Source organism: Aptenodytes forsteri, unplaced genomic scaffold, assembly GCF_000699145.1.
Source record: "Aptenodytes forsteri isolate BGI_AS27 unplaced genomic scaffold, ASM69914v1 Scaffold143, whole genome shotgun sequence".
Classification (NCBI taxonomy): domain Eukaryota; kingdom Metazoa; phylum Chordata; class Aves; order Sphenisciformes; family Spheniscidae; genus Aptenodytes; species Aptenodytes forsteri.
In genome coordinates this window covers 4282348-4302848 of record NW_008794951.1, presented here as the reverse complement: position 1 = coordinate 4302848, position 20501 = coordinate 4282348, and the positions used below count along the sequence as shown (strand labels likewise).

The following is a 20501-nucleotide window of genomic DNA, read 5'->3' as shown; positions in this document are numbered from 1 at the left end:
CCGGTACTGGTGTAAGAGCAGGGCACACCCCGCAGCCTGGCGCCTGGCTGGCAGCGTGTTCCCACCGCAGCTCTGTCTGGGAAGCTGCGTCAGTTGTGGTGGGTGCAGAGCTTAGACAGGCCATGGCTTTCTGTCAGATGGATACCACTGCTCCCTGGTCGAGCTGGCAGAGCTTCAGCACCCTTTCTGCGCGCCCTTCCACGCACCACATCCTTGCTGACATGCCATGCCCTGGTTGTTAGCACTCCCCAGGAGCTTCTTTTATAGGCATGGGGGGGCTTGGCTGCCATTGCTCCTGACCCTGCCCAGGTCTCGTCAGCCGCTTTTGCATGAGCTGCAGGCTCCTGTTGGCTCTCTCGGCTCCCCCGGTTCAGGAAACCCCCCTGTGCACCGCGCTAGAGCGCTCTGCTGCTGATCATGCCAGCACAGGAGCTGCTTGCCACAGCCATCTATACATGGAAATTAATTTGCAGGATAGCAGGCTGTGAATTCAAAGGCCAGTACTGAGTCTTGATAATCTTCCCATGTGGGAGCACTTACAAGTGTTTCATGTGAAATGAATTGAGAGCAGATTAGATACTCTGAATGAAGTTGTCTTACTCTGGAACAAAAGCTCCTATACCATGAGCAACTTAGGAATAGTTATTCTGAGTCCACTTCCCACCTCAACAGGCTTTAGATAAAAATATCCTATGCTTCCAGCTGGCAACATATAAGGGTGTTTATATTACACGCTATGCAAGATTGTACTGGTTTCTAGCAACCCTAGACTTAGACAGCCACTCTGGTCCTTTGGACAGTAGCTCAGCAGAAAAGGCATATACTGACTCAGACTGATGTGCCAATATTGCTTAACGTACTGGAACAAAGTTATTCAGAGTTACCTGAAGCTCCCCTGCTTCACCCACATTACCACATATCTTAAAAGACCTACAGTTGCGCATGACCTGTGGTTCTTTTTATACCATTTACACCAGCATTACTCCCTGGACATCAAAGAATACATGCCATAAAGTTAGTATAGCAAAGTGAGCTCAAAATCAGTTTCTTAACATTGTGAAAGCATTAGCAACGCGTGAAACTTAGGGTGAGACTTAGTATTTCCTGTTTACACCGTGTATGAACATTAAGTTGAGTAGAGCCCCCATTCAGGGAAGTGACTGCTTCAAGGGGAAATGCTTGAGGGAGATAGGAAAGGTGAAAGAAATTACTGAGCCATATTGGATCCATTAACTTCTATGAAGTGTCACTGACATGAGCTAATGATCTCAGTCTCACACCAGTAGCATACTCACAGTCTGAATGAGACAAGTGCACTTGGTACCACAGAACCCAGGTACTGCTACAATCTCACTTCCCTTCTTAACCCTTCTTTTCTTTTGTAAACTCTTTCCCTTCAAAAATCCCTTTTCTGATCTCACGTACTGAATTTGTACTCACTGCCCTAAGCAGTTATTCCCAGCTGACCTCTGCATGAAAGCAGAATGAGGCCAGCTTTTAGCAAAGTATCATAAAACTGGGCTTTTCTGATTAGCGTTACAGAAACAGGGCAGGAAAGGACCTTAATGCACCTTCTCTTCCATCCATATCTCTGCCACATCAGTATCACTTCTGACAGTTGTTTGTCTAACCTGACCTTAAAGACCTCTAGTGATGGAGACTCCAGAAATTCCCCAGGCAACCGATTCCAGATAAACTAAAGAAGTTCAAAATGAACAAACTGAACATGAATTAAAAGAGTCTGACCCACTTTTGCGTGCCCGAGTCATGATATCAAACTCCATTTCACAGGGTAAAAGAGAATGTACGCTGCTTTACTGAATTCCTTTTTGGAGACAGACAGTAAGAGCATAGGTGAAATGCAATGAAAAAAAGCTACTGAATTTTGCTTTTGTACACGTTTGAGAAAATTGCTTCAGGCAAGTATGCAGCCGGGCACGAACATTAAAAGGAGAATATCCAGTGATGACTTTGCTGACAGTAAAACATACCAGCTGTTAGAGACCACACAGATCTTAAGACTGAGTACACTTCTACAGAACCCTTCTTTGGCCCTTCAGTCAAACCCAGTATGCTCTGTGAAATCACAACTTCTATTGGTTCCCCGCTCTTTGGGGAAAGGATGTTTATTTATTTATTTTTAGACAAATGGAAGGGAGACATACATGTTGAGGATTGGGAATGGAAATAACCCTCAGATACCAAGTGTCCTGCAACGTAGCAAAGCTTGTTCCCACTGAAACCCAGCCTTGAGCTCTCCAATTAGCTACTTGCATGTACTTCTGTCTTTTGCCCATGCTTTAAAACTTACTGCCCCCAAAGTTAAGCAATTTTGGGTAGGAAAACTGAGGAAGGAGTCAGTAACTTCTCTTGGGCGATTCTGTTAAATAGTTTTACTGCTATTGTTTATGTTACTTGGATAGAAGTAGGTATTTTTCTTCCTCCAGTCACAGCTGTGACTTTTACTAAATGAGAGAGGCTAGAGAGTCAAAACCAAGAAGGAAAAGAAACTAAGGCTGAATAAAGTCACCAATGGACAAATCAAGAAATTGGCCATGGAAGGCAGGTGGTTTTCTGCTGTATGTCTTGGTTAGATTGCACTGGACAAAGGGCTAACACATACAGTTCCCTAACCACCCCAAGCAAGCTAGGAATAAATTTATGACTAAATCATTTTTTTTCCTAAACATGTATGTTTCTATGCATCTCTGTTCCAAAGCTTCTCTGCTCCCAGGTGTTGCTTACTCATTTGTAGTTACGCCAGTAGAACTGATAACCCAACCCAGGAATGTATCTGGGGTGACGGTTTGCTTGTTTGAGTGCTTTTTGTGGTTTCCCGGGGAAAAAGCGCGCAGGAGATCTGACCAACAAGAGTCATTTAGGTACAAGCAGGCATTTTCTGTGCATGAGCTGGGCAGCAACTGTTTCAGGAACTGGTGAGTATGTCGATAAGAGCACTGAGGCAGTAATTCAACCACCGTTTGGTAATGCTGTCTGTTTCTCTACATAACATCCTTTTTGCTTCTAATACGTACACGGCAAAGGAAATAAGGACTTTTATTGGTTCCCCACTCTGGGAATATCCAGTTTTGTGCCAGCCCTCTAAGACTACATACTGTAAATAATTCATTACTCACACAAAAGGGCAAAAGTGCTCCCAAATCTTATTAACTTGATGTTTCTTAAACCCTTTTTTAATCCTGTTTTATAGAAAGAAAATATTACAGCTATATTTGTATTTAGCCCTACATATGTGAAATATCTTTCAGATTAAACATAGATAGAGTACTTCTACAATTTTAATTTCCCACAGGATTTGAGTTTCCTCTCTCCAATTTCTTATCAACAGATCGGTCGCAGAGGTCCCAACTTAAAGACTATGAGAGTAAGCTATATTTAGCTTCCCTGCCCTAAATCCATCAATTATAACACAAAACTAGTTTTTATTTTTTGTAGTCAAGATATTCTCACCAACTACAAAAGTTTTATTTCAAAATCATTGTTTAAAGAAATCAAGAAATGAGCAAAGGATGACTAGAGAGCACCCTGAGGTTAACACAAGACCCTTCTATCTCTGAAACGCAGAGCGAAAATTTTGAGATAAGCTCACACAGACTTTAGGATGTCTGAAATGGGTCTGGAAATTCCAGGAAAATGGGATCTCTTATGAAACTTTCAAGTTCCCCCTAAGTTTGGCCACGAAAATAACACAGTTATTCAGACTTCTCTCGTAATAGTTAATGTTTTTGTCTGGAGCCAAGAATTTCAAAGGATCAAGAGAATTAATAGGAGCTAGTGGGAAACAATTAAAATAATAGTTAACACAGCTATTTGTTTAAAGTTTGTGTGTTGAGTTATAGGTTGGATTAATTTGTTTTTAATGGAAATGTGATTCCAATCGGAAGTCAATTTAATCTTGTACCACATCACAAAGACCGACAATTTCTGTTCCAAAGAAATCAATTTCTGAGATACCAGAAGTGCTGCAGCAGCAGCAGAAACGCAAGGGTTCTCAAGCTAACGTATTGGAAAATTTTCAAATGACAACTGAGAGGGGCTGTTTGGAGACTGCCTCCCTCCAGCTATGGAATCTGCAGAAGTATAGACAACGAAAGAGGCGGATGGAGACAGACACCTTTCCTTCCAGAGAAAACCTACAGTCTTGCTTTCTGAGCACTGGGAGAAGTTCTGCAAAGAGCTAGCTGGTTACTCAGCTCTCCTAACCTTACCATCCAAAACATTTCATCTAACTCGCCCTCTGCTTTCTCAGCAGGATGCTTCATTATCCCTGTCCTAGCTACCTGTCCCTGGATAGGCACCACCCTCCCATCTGGTGGTGCCCATTTCTCTAGACTGACTACAGAGAAAATCTAAACTATTCACATAGACAAGACTCCTACCCTGAATATAGTAAAATTCACCAGATAGGATGCCACCCTCAGAAGCATCTTCTCCATCCTCTTCCTATTTAACTGCCCTAAAATACTGTAACAAAAATGCTTAGGCAATTTCATACTGATGGCTTTCCATGCAAATTATTATCATAGTGGTGTGCTGAAGATCAGGAGAAATAGCTGCACGAGCACGTGGAAAGGCGAATGTCCAAATGCCATTCCTTCTATTAGGATGTAATCAACCTTGAGAAATTGAGAATATCATGCCTAGCCAGATGTATACCAAAAGATGTTTTAAATTAGAGTAATTAACTGGCACAAAAGATCACATATTCAGCTGGTCCAAAGTGGTGAAGCTTTATTCACTTCAGTGCCAGCTGGATACGCACACGGAAATTTTTACTGGAGTTAAGGCAGTGCGATTTCCAGGCTACAAGAATGCTTTACAAACCTCTCTCTCATATCTGTGGGTTTGATGATTCAGTACTTTCAGCAACATTAGGAAGAAGGACTTAAGCTCTCTCTGGTCCCCTTCTGAGGCACTCCTGCAAACTCTATCTAGATTAAGTGAAAAAGCTTTGAGAGCAATCAGTGCCCAGTGACACAAACTGCAAATTTCCAAGTAGGAGTCATAGATCTATGCGACCCTTCTTGCAATATCCCCCTTTCTAAAGCAGGACGTAAGAAAGCCCTTTGTTCCTTATATATCATCCCTCTTTGAAACACACTAACTAACTAGTAACAGTGACTCTTTAGGACATAGCATATAGTAAGAATACAACTAGAAAAGCCTGTAATAGTTACAAGTAACATCCATGGTTTAAAAAGTATTGAACATGAGATTAGGGTTAATCTCTGGCAGGACACTTATATACATGCAGCTGATTTTAAAATTGTTTCTTCCCAAGGCAGAACAAAGGAGTTCTAACCGATGAAGTACATGTGGGAAAACAAAGGAGAGTTATCAAAATCATGTATCGTATATGCACGCCATAAGGTGGATAAGACATTACAGTTTGAAGAGTATGTTCATGTTAAGTACGCTTGCTACTCTTAGTAAGGCCTAAGGAAGCACATCCCATAACGACGTGCTGCTTGAAAGCTTCTGTCTCCTTCAGATAGCATTTGTCAGTGCAGCTTCCAATTATGTTCAATATTTCTCATTAAAACAATTCTTACCCTGGCTGATTAATTGCTTTTTGATTATTGATTATTTCTTATGGTGTTTCTAACATTAATTCAGAGGGGATGTAAAATTTCTACATATCAAAGACTGTAAGATATCCCTATGAAAAATGGAGAATTGACTTGATACATTTTAATTACGCCCTGTAGCTCTGAATACGGGCTGAAAATTGGAGATAGGGCTATTCAGTGAAGGGAAAGAAACACTATATAGTTAGCTTATAACCTTATACCTGTTTTTTGAAACTGAAGCAGTTTTGTTGCTGAATTTTATTGAAACAGTGCAAAAAATAAGTTGTCTTGTAGCGATCTGTGTTCCAGAAGTGGGCTTCTTGCCCTCAGTACTGTTGAAAACCCTCTGCAAATGTCAAACCTGGCATTTACTCAAGGGTGTTATTCTACTGATTTTAATGGACTTTTCCTAAAACTACCCAGCTAGAAGTGAAAGGAGAAAGGTGAACATCCTCGATTTTTTCACTGTGGCATCCAGTTTCTGCCAAGCTAATAATATGCTTTTGTACAATCTAAGTGTCTTGGGCTTTTTTTGTTGGTATGTTTGTTTTAAGATGCAGAAGAAGAGGAGTGAGCCGGAAAAGAAATTAAAAGCAACAAATAACAAAAACAAAAATCTGCCTGCGTTGTTCTTGGTTTTCCCCACACTGTTAACCTGAAGCCCTCTGGGGAAGGTGAAACAAACAGCTGTCCTGGCTACAATACAATCAGAATCTGCCAACTGCCAGCATGGAGAGATTGAGAATCTATTAGAAATACCCTGGGCTGGCAGCACTGTGAATTTAAAGTGATAAAATTAAGGGGCCATTTGACAGCAGTTACAGACCTCTTCAGTAACTGACCTCTCTATAGTGAATTTTTACACAAAACGCCACGGGCTATGAACAATCAAAGTAGGAAACAAGAGCGCCTTTTTTCCCCTCTGTAATTCATGTAATTCTCTCTGTGAAAACTGGTGGTAAGCTGCATCCTCAGTGAAGTTTGGCTGTATAGTCAAGGTATGATGCAATAAACCGTGTGAAAGGAATACAATACTCTGTGAACCAAATGTGAAGACCCTACTGCAATCACTGGCTATCTTAACACAAACATACATAAATCTGTTTACTCCTTACACATCTGGTTTGCTCAGAAGTTGCTTTATGAGCCATACAACCATTTTCATATGGATACAAACCTCACAGAGACGTCAGGCTTCATGCAGCAGGATCTTGTATTTCATAAAGTGCTATTTTTCATACATACCTACAGATGCTGGCATTTCTCCCCACTGTAAAACAGTCTCCTTTGTGAAATGCCCGTATATATCAATGTAGATGCCTTCATCTTCATAGGTGAGTAAAAGCTCCATTCCGCTGGTATTCGGGAGGATGATAATGGCATGCGGGCGAATAGTCCCCTGGATCTAGAATCATATTTTACTAAGATTTGTATCAGAAAATGGACTGCAATTTTAGTGACTACATCAATCTACCTAGCTTGGCAGAGCAATAAAAAGAACTAGCTCATGGCTCATGGAAAGTGAAAGAAATGCCTGTTTTCAGAAAGGCTGTATAGTTCGCTAGCTAGCCTCTGAAACAGGCTTTCTCCCCTCCTCCCCCCTTTGAATATGACAGTAGGTTTGCAAACAAATCAACGTTCAATATTTCACTTTATATTTACCAGTATTAATCGGTTTCAAGAAGCCATGGAGCCACTGAGACACAATAATATTTACTTACTCACTCACAAAACACTTGCATTATATAAACAGAAGAAAGGTGAAATAAATTTGAATTCGTAATTATTTCAGAAGATGGAGGAAGGGCAAAAGCTTCCACATTCCAGGAAATCAGTGCTTTCACTTTCCATGATATTTCCCTATCCCCACTCACAAGCTAAAACCTGTAAATTGCACAATATTTACAGCAAACCGAAAAGTTACCTGGACCTTTCAAATACAAGCCACTCTCTGTTCTTCCCTTCCCTTCCCACATACTTCACTAAAAATAGTTCCCCATTTAAATGCTGTTCAGCATACATTTTCTGCATGCTGCAGGAACAGTGCATTTCACTCACACAAATTATTTTAACAGCTGGTCAATGCACTAGAATCTCTCCCAGAAGCCAACATGTCCCAAATGAAAAAAAAGTCTAAGTATACAACCATGAAGGCCGGGTTTTATGAAAGTGTTTTTGAAAGAAGAAGAGGACACCCTTCAAAAACAATAACAAAGCATTTCCTTGTTTAAAGCGCTACTCAAAACAGGATGCTAAACAGTAAATTAAACCACTACAATTAATATTTTTATAGGAAGCATATGACTGGAGTTTCTACATCATTTTCACAAGCCAGCAACACACAGATCTTTTTTTCTTCAAGCACATACATTTATGCACACTGTAAGGGCACAATGAACAGTAAAAGAAGCACTGAAGCTGTACTTGCCAAACTGAATACACTCAGGCCAACCACTTGACTCCGTGCCTCCGCAACAACTATCCGTAACACTAGAACGGGTATCCAGAGTCGCAGAGCAATTTTAATGCGTTGCCTTGGTACTCGCATGAGCGATCGAAGCAGGTAAGAGATGAAGAAAGAGGTGGGGAACCAGGAAAAGAGGCTACCAGGAAGCAAGAGTATCTAAAGTCAGCCTGTTAAAGTCTGGTCTGTTGCCACCACAAAGCTCCTTGAGAGAATCATCCAATTCTAGCAGATGCTCTTTAAAATAATAAAATACCGAAAAAGGTAGAGCCACTGTAGCAGCAGATTTATTTCAGGTCTAAAACTCTAAAGGGAAAATATATTTTTAGTACATGCTAACTTTCGGTTGAAGAGCACACACAAATGGAGCCAGTCTTAAAGGTGCCCCACATATTCAGGACAGTCACCTGGGAAATCTCTCTCATCGGGTATGTAATTGTATTTGCAGCCTGTTGAAAAACTAAAGCCTCCAAGAAGGTTCACTTTTTTCTTTGCCTTTCTGATCTTGGGCAATTATGCTAATGACCTTTTTGACAAGTCATTATTCACCTCGCTTAGCAACCAGCTTCCAGGGATGGTGTGCAGGCAGCACACTTAGATTTATAAACTGATGTGGATTTTTCATAGTTGCATAGTTAACAAAGCTACTAATTGTCAGATTAAATAAACCCTCTAACAAAACAAATATTACGTCCCTTAAAAAAACCCAACACAGAAATAAACAGTACAAGCTTTTAGCAGGTGATTCAACAGTTTGTTCTGAACAGCTAGAAAAGTTACTTTTTAATTAAGTTTATAAACTTAACAGCCATCCTCAAACGTTGTGTCCATCAGAAACACAGGTCTAACAGAATTTGAAGGCTGTCACTTGTCAGGGCAGCAGAGCGATCAAGTGGCTTGCACGGGAGTTATGGGTTTTCATTTGGTTTGGAAACGTAGGGCTGAGAGTGGAGAAAAAGAAGTTAAAAAATAAAAGGGTTCAAGGCACAGGCTGCAACACGCAGGTCTGGGATGAGACTTCTTCAGACCTCCTGAGCCTAACGTTGGGACACATTGCCTCGGGATACAAGGAGGCCATGGCACCCGGATGAGCTAACCCTCTGCCCCCGTGGAGCTCTGTTGACTTCAGGGAGGTTTTCAAGCGTGCACAGAGGTTTCCTTGCCAGGAGCCTCCCATCAGACCGGAGCCATGGGAACCTGCTAGTTTTCTGGACCTAAGCCCTCAAGTTTCTCTGGCTTTTGGGACTCACCGCCTTGAAAAGAACTATCTAGAACAGCTAAAAAATAAGCAAAAACAAACAAAAAAGATTAAAACCATAGCACAAGCTTCATATTGGACAGCCCCATGCCAGTCATTCACTTCTGCAGGGGAATTACTTTGCTGTTATCTGAGTTTAAGCAGGAATTTAGTGATCACCATCACCTCAATGAACAGATGCACAACGCAATATGTACACATCAACCTGCAATCAACATCTTCATGCCAACTTCTTGACAATCTAATGAGAAAATCCTGAGGAAAATGTAAAAATTCTTTTGAATTTAAGGACTGATTTCACGGGCAACTGAATGGTAAGATGATCAGCAAATTTATTTAGTCTGGAAGTTGGGTTTCTGCAAAGTCATGACTGAAAGGCAAATCACATTTTGCACACAGAGCCTGGATCTGTAATCATGTGAAACAAATGCAACTTTGCTCCATGGTGAAGAAATTGGGATTATTCATGGGTACATATGTATACCTGGCTCCTCTAGCTACAGGTACTCATTGGCGCAAAGGTAACATGCTTGCAGTGGATCAAGATTAAAATATGTTGCAACAGTCTTTGTAATCCAGGCCAAATTTCAGCTCAATTCAGTGATAATTTAATCAGCTTGTTAGCAAGATTGAAAAGCACAGTGGCAGATTGTAAAAGTCACGTAAATTCATGTAGATATTATTGTGTCTTTGATTGCTTAAGAAGTCCTAAATTTCCAGGATAAATCAATTAAAAATAGTACTGTCCATACAACAGGCTTTCTGACATTAAACCATTAAAATTGATATTCTAAATGTGATAAAAGCCATTTAACAGAACTTCAAGTGTTATAAAAGTATGTGAAAAGTGGTTTTCTATTAGCTGGCGTACAATAATTCTTCTCTTACCCTGCCTTTTGAAATACAGCACAACTCTTAACCTGATCATCATCAATATACAGCCCAAAGAACAGAGGCATTTACGTCTTTTTTTGGAGTATCTTACGTGTGTTGGAAGGTACAGGTCATACACAGATCCAGAGTCCACATCAATAGCGTGAAAGCCTACTAGTGAGCCATATATGACTTTTAATCTTTGTCCATTTTCAACGGTCAGGTCAACTGACAGTGGTTTGTGATGAAGTGAGGTAAAGGACTGGAAAAAGAAAAATACACTATATAACACAATAAAGCTGTTGGTTTACAGAGCTACATATGTGATCTTAAGAATTTTCAAAACTCAAAAGTTAGACAGCTATTTTTGTTAAATAGTACGTTACATTTAAGGAGCTAAGTATTCATCATCCACTGAACTGCAAGGAGAGCTGGATAATTCACTTGCGTTTTGAAAAAAATCCAGATTCTAGAAACGGATTAGGCAAAAATTAGGCTGAGTACCATCCATGTTCAATTTCCTCCTCTTTTGAGGGAAATCAGCATCAACTTTGTGAACTCAAATGTACATTTAGGCACAGCACTGAAACAAGTTATTCACATCTACCAGAATCATGACTGTGACAGTTTTATGCCTGCCATCTCAATGTATGTCAAATGAGCTACATTTTCTTTAAAAGAATACTCATTTTATGTTTAACTAGAAATAAACGTTACACAAAGCAACAAAAAGCAAAAGCAAAGAGTAGATGAGAGACAGTGAGAGACAGTGATACATCTGAACCAAAGTGAAGTTTCACTTACCTTAAAAGCCATGAATTTGTGATAAGGCTTTGGAGCCCAAGCATAAACCTCCACTGAGTTTTTCAAAGCAATTACAAGGAATTTGATTCTCTCATATTTTACTGTAATACAAGAAGAACAATTCCTTAGGTACCAGACAGACACTTAAATCAAAGACCATCTCATCACATGAAATAATTTCAATGGACTACTTGTAGAGGTAGACATTATCCAACAAGGGAGACTAATGGATTCTGGACATCAATGTTTAATATCACCAGTGACAATACCTTGACTGAAAACCTATAGTTCATCTATACTCAGTAAAGCCAGATGACAGTTAACAACATTTATATATTGCTTTTCATATATCTATGAAAAAAAAAAATCTCACTAGTCAGAAAAAAAGGTCTTGACCCTGCAAGCTAAGCCAACCCACTTAATTTTTTAAGTGTGAACACACACTATCATTGCTGGTTGTGAATAAGCTACTTTTGCAGGAATGGTGGTTGTTGGCTGAACAATTCTGTTACGCTCTGCAGGATGAATTTTCATTTCACTGTTCATGTGTGGGGTTAAATCCCCACGTGCTAGTGTGGGCGAAGGGCTCCCATGTTTCTGAGATGAGTAAGCATTTAAGAGATGAGCAATTTCTCTAAGTTGACTAAGGTCACGTTGGGCCCATTGAGAATAAATGAAGAATCATGCATTGAAAATTCAGGCTTCTTTGTACATTGTGTTTTCACTCTGAGAGACTCAAGCATTTGCTTTGGAAACAGAACCCTAGGGTATCGCGTCGCAACGCATTCACCCTTCATTTTATATTCAGTGTCTGCTTGGCAGGGATTTTTAAAAGATGCAGGTGTTATACTACTGAAGTAAGGTTTGTTTTCTGTGGGAGGAGGGCTTGATCAGCCCTTGCTGCTTACAAAAGGAGCAGTTCACACTGGCCAAACATATAGCAGAGGCACGAAGAGTGGATAAGGATGGACACTGGTCAGGAAAATCTCGCACAGGCAGAGAAAGAAAAAAAACCCAAACTCCACCAAAATGCAGAACAGCACATCCTTTTCCTCTTCTACCTGGACTTTGGTTTTACAACCAAAGGTCAAGATACAAGAAGATTCACCAAAAGAAAAACAACAGCAGCTGTTTTGTCAAAGTAGTAAGAGCGGCTTGTCATATGTAAACACAGAAGCTCCTACAAAATGTTTGCCTAATTTTAGGATAAATTTTTTAAAAAAACCCAACAAAACCCACTCCAAACCCAAAGATGAGCAACTGAAGCGGAATACGTGGGTGCTTAGCTATAATCACAAAGAAAGTAACAACACACATCTGTTTCACATCCTTTCTTGGATTTAACCCTTGCCACTTTTAAAGCCATGAGATATAAAAGCAAAAAAGTCAAGCAAGGTATTTATGAGAGCCAGCCACCTCGCCGTCTCCTGCACTCCTCTGTATCATTTCTCTATTTGACTTTGCAAAAAGTGCCACTTTCATATACTTAGCATATACAAAGCAAAACTTGCGCTATACATCACACCCCCTCACGCAGTTAAATGACAGAAACTATCACAATACTGATGTTCATCTTCAAGAATGAACTGCCTGAAAGCCAAATAAAAGCAAGATGGTTTTTCAACTGCTATGGTACCATTTCCAGTGTGTAAGTTTAAACAAAGGTATACTTCGGTCTTTTACGATCTGGAGACAGGGATGAGCTGTAGCACATCCAGTCTGATCTACCCATGGACATCCTACAAATCTGATTTACTAGCACTTTACTAGTCCAGTTTCTTAGCAGTTACTCAGGGCAAGGAGGGAAACTGAATAGGTGGAAAGCATCAGCCTAATTAAAACCTTAGATAACTACAGAACTTCTAAGCCACTGACTGAGCAACAGACCAGGGCTGGCACCACCTTCTTCCAGCCGTCACAGGGAATACCCATAACATCATCCGGTAACTGCTGCAAGAAGAGATGCTACCTGGAATGACAGGGAGCAAAGCACCTGCCATGTAAAACAAGGAGGTTTGAAAGAACTCAGAGATACTCAGCCCAATACAATCCTGAACCGGAGCTGAAGAAAAATGCTGGTGTCACGAGATGCAAAAGGATGATCAAGCAGCTCTTCAAGACAAAAACAAAAAGTCCTTACCGACTTTGTAGTGTACGCAGCCTTCCAGGTCACCCACAGACACCCAGCCTTGCCGCTTCTCCACCTCTGGATCATTGCGCAAAATTTTATTTCTCAGCCATGATAAGTAATATACCCTCAACTTATTCTTCTTCCCTAGGGTTTGGAAAAAAAGACAGACATAATGCTTTAACTCACTGAAGTACAAACCCTCCCACACTTACAAAAAGCCAGTTTTGTGACCTATGTACAGTGGGTCTTTGTGCCTCGTCAAGGTGGGAGAAGAGTCCAGCAGCACAAAAGAAAAGCCCTGTGTGACGGTGACACCCAGGAGGGAACTGGAACATGAGCAATCCTATGGCACTTGGCACATGTGCACTTACCTTGTGACTCGAGCTTCATGCAAGATTTTCACACCTGACTAAAATTCTTCCCTCGGGCCAAAGAATAGGTCTCTATAGACGCATGTATAGAAATAATCACACTATCTGCATTTACTCTTTGATGTGAAGGAAGGAACACAATGGCCATTTTGAATAAGTGACTCATTTAGTTCTAATTAACTGACAATGTTAGTTAATCTTCATTACAAGTAGCTATTTTCTTTTGGATGCCTTTCCAGGTGAGAATTACTTTGTCATCTTTCATCTCAGTCAGTCTTTCTGTTGCTTTAGTTCGTAAGCAGATACGGTCAACAGCAGTCTGGGCTCACAGGTTAGTCTAAAAGAGGAGGACTGTGTCACATAAGAAACTGGACCCTGCAATATGGGACAAACAGCTCTCGCCATCGCCCACCACGGTGAGTCTGGATTGGAGACAAGGAGCTGCCATTCCTTGCTGGACCTACATCTCTCACCTTGTTACGTACTAAGCATCCTTTGAGGCTACTCTCACCCATGGGGAATAAGGGCCTCAGTACCTTGCAGGGCAAGGTCCAAGCTGCTTGTCAGCAGAGGTTGAAGACGCTACTCCATTTAACGTTACTGATGCTTCCGCAGTACAGATCACTCTCATGTTGTTGAACACAGAACGAGGTTATTTAATGGTATTTTAATAGAATTGCACTTAGACAGATGCTCACCCATCACAGAAACAAGCAAACAGACTGACAAACTATAACTTGCTGAGAAACAGTTCATTTTAAGGATATGAAACACTTCATACTTCTCACAAACCATTTTACACATTAACCAGGTAATGAAATATCCCAAAGCCTCTCTGAAATGAGAATGTAAATGTTAAAAATTCAAGAGAGGTTTCCCATTAACAAGAATAACTGTCCTGTGATTTTCTGTAAGAGGAAATTCCTCAACCTAGTTTATAACCTAATTCTTCTTTTTAATTGCTTCCAACCCCAATGCAGGTCAGATACTTTTAGACACTGAACTAACCTGATATAGTAATTAGCACATTGAGTCCTTCCAGAACATCCATTTGCTGGAATCGTCTCCTTGTAATCAGCGAATAAACTCTTCCTTGCCCACTTCTGTCCAGCAGCCACAATCCATTCTCTGTTCCCACCAGTAAATTTACTCCTGTTGATACGTGGAAAAAAATACTGCATAAATCACCCAATGATTCAGAGGCCACTGAATGTTCATTGTTTTGAGAACTGATTCTTATTTAGTCTCACTTAATGGTAGCTGATAATTTCTCTGTTGCTATGTGGATGACCCCCCAGAAAAATGAATAGAAAAAAAGGACCTCACCATTACAGTTTTTACCCAGCAGAATGCTTATGTGCCCATGTAACTTGAAGGATGAGTAGTTCCGCTGAAGTCAATGTTGATTTAAAGAAAAAGGAAAATGCTTTGTGAACTCGAACTTCTCCGGTGACCTTGGAAAGTGCCTGTGAGCACTGCAAAAGTCCCAGTCCAGCACCACTCCACGGGCAACACAGGAGATCCAACTAAATGATCTAAGGGTCTCTACCAATTTAAAAAAAAAAAAAAAAAATCCCTCTTTCCCCAAATACGACACTCAAATCACAGGAGGACCAAACTTGTGGGAAGAAGGGCTGCTGTTACGAGGAAGTGGAGTGTTTGTTTGAAAATGGTCTGTGTCTTGCAAGAATGCTTTCAAATGCCGAATTAAAGGAGTGAATCCATCTGAAATCCAACTGCTCCCAAGGAAGCGAAGGCTCCAGTGGGTTGCCGACATCAGAGGATGTAAAAAGTTGTGTTCGGCTGGCATGACAGCTACGTTTCCTAATCAGCAGGCTCTAAAGAAATGACATGAGGTATCCTGCTGTAACAAGCACCCTCCTCTACTGGCAATGCTCTGACGAGTACCTGGTGCTCTTCAGCCTCAACGCACATTTAATTACAGACCTTGCCACACAGCTCTGTTCTTAATTTAAAATCTTGGACTCCTAACAAACATACATTACACAAAATCTGTGAAGCTGTAAACTGGAGATCTACATTTGCTTTGGGTAATGTTTCATCTGCTTCACTCATTTTCGATTCCAGACTCAAAAAGTGAGGAGGAGTAAAAGGCTGGGTGAGTCCCATAGAATACGTCTGTTCTTCTGAAGTAGAAAGATGGTCAAAACAACTCAAGAGCTTAGCTAGTGTGAGACTGAGACAAGGTCTACAGTTGTTGAAAACTGGTCTGACTACACTCATCTTGGTTTTACACCATGTGAAGTTGACCCTGTAAAAAGGGTGATCCAGCGAGGTTCTGAATAAGCACTGACAGCAGGAACTAAGGAAGCCAAGCTTTTGGAAAGACTTGACACCTGACCTGCTTCAGAATCTTGGAATACCTAACACACACGACAGCAAAAGCCTTCAGGTTTGGATTATTTCCACTGGGTCAGGGCTTAGTGTGATCAGCTGTACTCGTACGCAGCTAAGACAAGGGTAAGTTATCATGAGCCGCATAAGTTACTAAAACATTTGCAACTTTTGGCTCTTCCAACGAGCACAGTTTCAATTTGGTGCCCGATCAAAACGTTTTCTCATTCTGATGCACAAAATCCTTCGCAACTGTAAGTCATCTGTTTGCCATCTTCTACCAGGAAGGCAGTGTCATGCGAGTGACGCAGGTTATCTACTCAGTGATCCACTCCAGGACTTTCTGACAGGAGAGGTGCAATACAACTGTGAAATCTGCCTGGCATATACTGCCAGCCTCTCCTGCTGCTGCCTTCCCTCCATACACATGCCCAAGTACTTCTGAGCTTACCCCACAAAGCAGCACAAAGGACCTCCGAGTTGAATTTCTTCTTGTATTTACGAATTTCTGGACTGTCACTCTGTGGACGGATATTTGTTGGGTTGACATTGACAACGGAGCCCTTCCTTGCATTTTCTCTCCTGACAGGCTCAGGTTTTGCACTAGATGCTAGAATGAAAGGCACATGCAATCATGAAAAATGCGAGTATTTGGCTACATGCGAGTATTCGACTACATCTCACATTTGACCTGTTTATGGCAGAATGAAAGAAGCCCCAGAAGGGTGAGAAAACACCTCGGGAGCATTACATAGCCAGAGGAAAAAAAACATACATCTGGAAAATTCCTCAGGCATTCCTGAGTAAGCACTGTGGTAACACAGCAGCAGAGTAGAGCAAGCCACATCTGGAAGAAGGGCAGAAGCAGTACAATGAAAATTCACAGCGATGTGGAGTTTCAGCTTCTGGAGACGTTACTGACAGTTTCCATTTCCAAGCAATAAGCCCACCCCACTCCCGAAAAAAAAAAGAAACCAGGAGTGACATTTTATGAGAAGGGTGAAGCATACTCACGAGCACTACAGGAAGGTCCTACTGGACTGGTGGGAGGGGTGATTGGCAGAAGTCTAGGATCTATGAATGAAGTAAACGATGTTGTAGACGATGTACTGCTCTTTGAAGGTGTGCTTTCAGTGCACGGGGTCTACAATGAAAAACAAGAGCTGCTTCAGGAAGATGATGCTAAGGGAGCGGACAGCACACAGCAATGCGGTGTCTCTGAGGTTCAGAAGAAATGGCCTGTGGCGTACTTAAGACATGAAGAACAGTCTTAAAGCAGTAGATACATGGTACAAATTCAGTGATAGAAGAGGAGGCCTGAGCAGGGAGTTGTGTCGGGATGCTTAGCCAGGCACTGCACTGAAATAACCAGTCCCCAGAGGAAGAGCAGGTCGATCACTCCCTGCTGTCTCGTCTGCAACAGGGCATTGCTCAAATCTTTTTGCAGCAAGGAGGACGCTGTTGCCTCAAGCAAGGCAGTTTAGGATGTGACCCCTGACAGAGCTGTTACCTGCCTCCAGTGACCACTTCTCCCCAAGAGCCCCTGTGCTCACAGCGCTGTTAGAGTCCCTCTGGGGCTGCCGAGACATGCTGCCCTGGCCCCTGTGCACTCCCACCTGACACTCGGATGGAAGCCAGGGACAATGAGCGGAGGCAGACGAGAGTGCTGCGTTGCTGACGTGACAGGTAAAGGAGCAGAGGGTTGACACAAGCCCTTCTGGATTGTGTAAAAGGGGAGGAAAAAAAGGAAGGAAAGAAAAGGGAGCAGAGAGATGGGGGCAAACGAGTGGAACGATAAAATCTGCTAGGGAGCTCAAGACTTCTTACCCGTCCCCTAGATAAAACTTTTAAAGAAAAGAAGGGATGTGGTGAAAAATTTCATCATAAAAAGAGGCAGGATAGATGAAGTTAAAAGGCTCTCAATCTCAGGCTCCTAAGGGCTGGAGGAAAATGATGGTACAATTCATTCAAGCTGTAATTTATCTCTTACCTTATTCAGAGGTTTGTTCTGAAGTTCCTGGCTAGTCAGTGGCACTTTTGGTGGGTTCACAGAGGAGTCTGAAATTTGGCTTTGCTGGAGGAGATCTGGCAGGAGATAGTTCTGGTTGTTTATGCTCCAGAGGCCTTCTTGGGTGCTAGAAATTTGCTTCCCTAAAATCTGATCCTGCACATGAGAAAATACAGTTAAGCTCCACGTTTAGCATACTTCCAATGCACTATGCAACTCCTGTTAATCAGGACAATAAATAATGAGCATATGGGGAGGGGTGCTCTGCGTGATGCATCATGTAAAGACAAACCCTATGGAAAGATTAAAATAAAAAATTAAATACAAAAGTGTGTGGCAAACACCTGAGACATCAACACTGGCTTCCACTCCTGAAGTGCTCCACAAATGTTCCTCATCTATGTTACCTCAACCACAGGTAAAGAAGCAACTTCATCCTCAGAGACACTTGAGACAGAATCAAATGACTTGTCCTAATGTTACAGATCTGACCTCTGCCTACCACAGTCAGAAGTAGGTACGTCTCGGTTCTGGACCTGTATTTAGTTCAAAGCCCCCTACCATTCATTTCATTGCTACTTTCCATTTACTGAACTAAGAAACCTTATTCTAGAATGATGACATTCAGTAGGATCCCCTATCAGCATTTCCAGTACAATGATGTTTGCTCCTGCGGACCTCCTTACAGGATCCCACCAGCTTCAAGGAAATACTTGTAAACTACGTAAAGTGTGAGGCACCACACAAGCTCTCTCCCTGACAGCACAAAACACGGAGTCAGAGGTCGGTTTCTGGGAGTATTTGGCTAGAAGCTTTGAGAGGAAGAAAGATGGGACGTGTAAAGCAAGTGGTGTCCCAGATGGGGAGGGCAGTGCAGAGGGATCTACCCCTGGCCATGATCGGTCAGGGTACCTGAACACCATCGGCACTGGAACGTAGAGAGTGACAGAAGCCAAGTGCTACACTAGAAAATTCCTCCTGAATTACATCAAAGCAAAAAGCATCACCAAACTCGAGCAGCGTCTGGCTGGTTGAATTCAAGGCAAGTCTGTACATTGTACTGACTTTGATAAACAACCTACTGAAATCAGATCAGCTTTTTTGAATGCTGGCCAAAATATGGGGGGAAAAAAAAAGTAGGTAATTCTAAATAAAAGACATTTGCCTTTTCAAAGCCAAGGAATTAACTAGAAATCAAATTGATGCTCTTAAGTAGTTTACATTTTAATTTAGGTATAAAAAACCAAACCAAACCATACATGTCGGTATTTGAGATTAGGGAATCAAGCCAGTATGGGGCTTTTTTGTTCAGTTTTGAGTCAGACTCAGCTGAACTGAACCAACCCCCTCGTTTGAATCATTTGGGCAGTTTGGTACACCCTAACCACTTCAAACCAGTTCATGCTGATGGGCCAGGGAAAGGGATGTTGGAAGAAGTCGTGGAGACTCATGATGGCTGTTGTTGGTGAAACAGAGGTGGAAGGAACAGATAGGATTCTCCATGAGAAGGAGGGAAAAGACTGGAAGGCATCAGGGAGATTTGTAAGGAGAGGTGGCAGTCATGTCTGTTCTCCCTCCCACATTGTCCTCCCCAAACCCACCAGAAAATGTGACCTTCACTCTTTTCCATCCTCCCTCATCCTCAGTCTGGGCCTCAAAGACCCCATCCTTCTCCTTTCCCTCAAGTAGCCTATTTCCAATGCCCAGATATCAAGGGAAAGGGTAAGCACTGGGCTCGTTTTGCCACAAGAAAAATACTGGTTTTGCCCCGTTTATAATTCCTTCTCCAAAGCAGGGTCTTTTCTCCTCGAGAATGGTGGGACGAAGGCAAAGTGGGACGCCTTCCCCAGTCAGGAAGGATGCCACTCTGGTCTGAAGCTTTGAAATCACACCAGAGGTAAAGAAAAGTCCTTTTTCTTCCTAGCCCTGCCACAGCTCACGCAAGCAGCTCTGGGAAAAACACCAGTTTCACAGCAATTTATTTTCCCTATCTGTGAAAGGAGAGTACACTCAGTAGTATGTGAGAAGTGCTCTGATGCTGACTGCAAGTCTTATTACTGTAATTTTTTTTTGTTTTGACTGCAAAGAGCATTGTTCTGCTTTGTCTGTCTTCATCTTTTCTGCACTAGCATTTATCACAGGGGAAAATCCACAACTTGAAGTCTCTAGTAGAAACTACAGCTGGGAAGGAACCACGACATGACATATGAGAAGACATGTATTTTTGCTAAGCCAGTGGGGAGAGATGAAGTGTTTTTCGCCTCTTCTGGTAATATTTTAAGTAGTAAGAGGTAGTCCTCTTTAAATTGGAATAAAAAAGGTCAGGATTTTTAAAAACAGCAACAATGCACATCAACAATAATCAACAGTATTGCTTTTCGCAACCTGCCCAGCGCTTTCAAGAAATACACTGACATCAGAAACTACTACCAGGTCAATAACAACGACAAATAAAGAAGCGCAATTTTGTACCTAAATGTAAGCATTTTTATAGGAAGCACAAAACCTGAAAGTACACATTTTTTCAAGGCTTATAGCTATAATTTGCAATGACAGAGCAGGACTTCAGAGTGAAAATGCTGCTGAGAAGAAATGGATACAGCATTTATCATGCACATTAATGATCTGACTCCCCCCCACTGTACC

At 41.6% G+C, this 20501-nt stretch overlaps 1 protein-coding gene across 1 annotated transcript in view; it reads right to left on the bottom strand.

Moving 5' to 3' along the window:
• Positions 1-20501, bottom strand: part of NRK (Nik related kinase) — a 108269-nt gene that overhangs the window by 7825 nt on the left and 79943 nt on the right. The window contains exons 23-30 of the mRNA XM_009275378.1: positions 17838-18011; positions 16862-16991; positions 16299-16457; positions 14501-14644; positions 13131-13265; positions 10991-11091; positions 10299-10448; positions 6837-6996 (exon numbers count right to left, since the gene is read on the bottom strand). Of these exons, the coding sequence (XP_009273653.1) occupies positions 6837-6996; positions 10299-10448; positions 10991-11091; positions 13131-13265; positions 14501-14644; positions 16299-16457; positions 16862-16991; positions 17838-18011 (1153 nt within the window). The remainder of the gene's footprint in view (positions 1-6836; positions 6997-10298; positions 10449-10990; positions 11092-13130; positions 13266-14500; positions 14645-16298; positions 16458-16861; positions 16992-17837; positions 18012-20501) is intronic.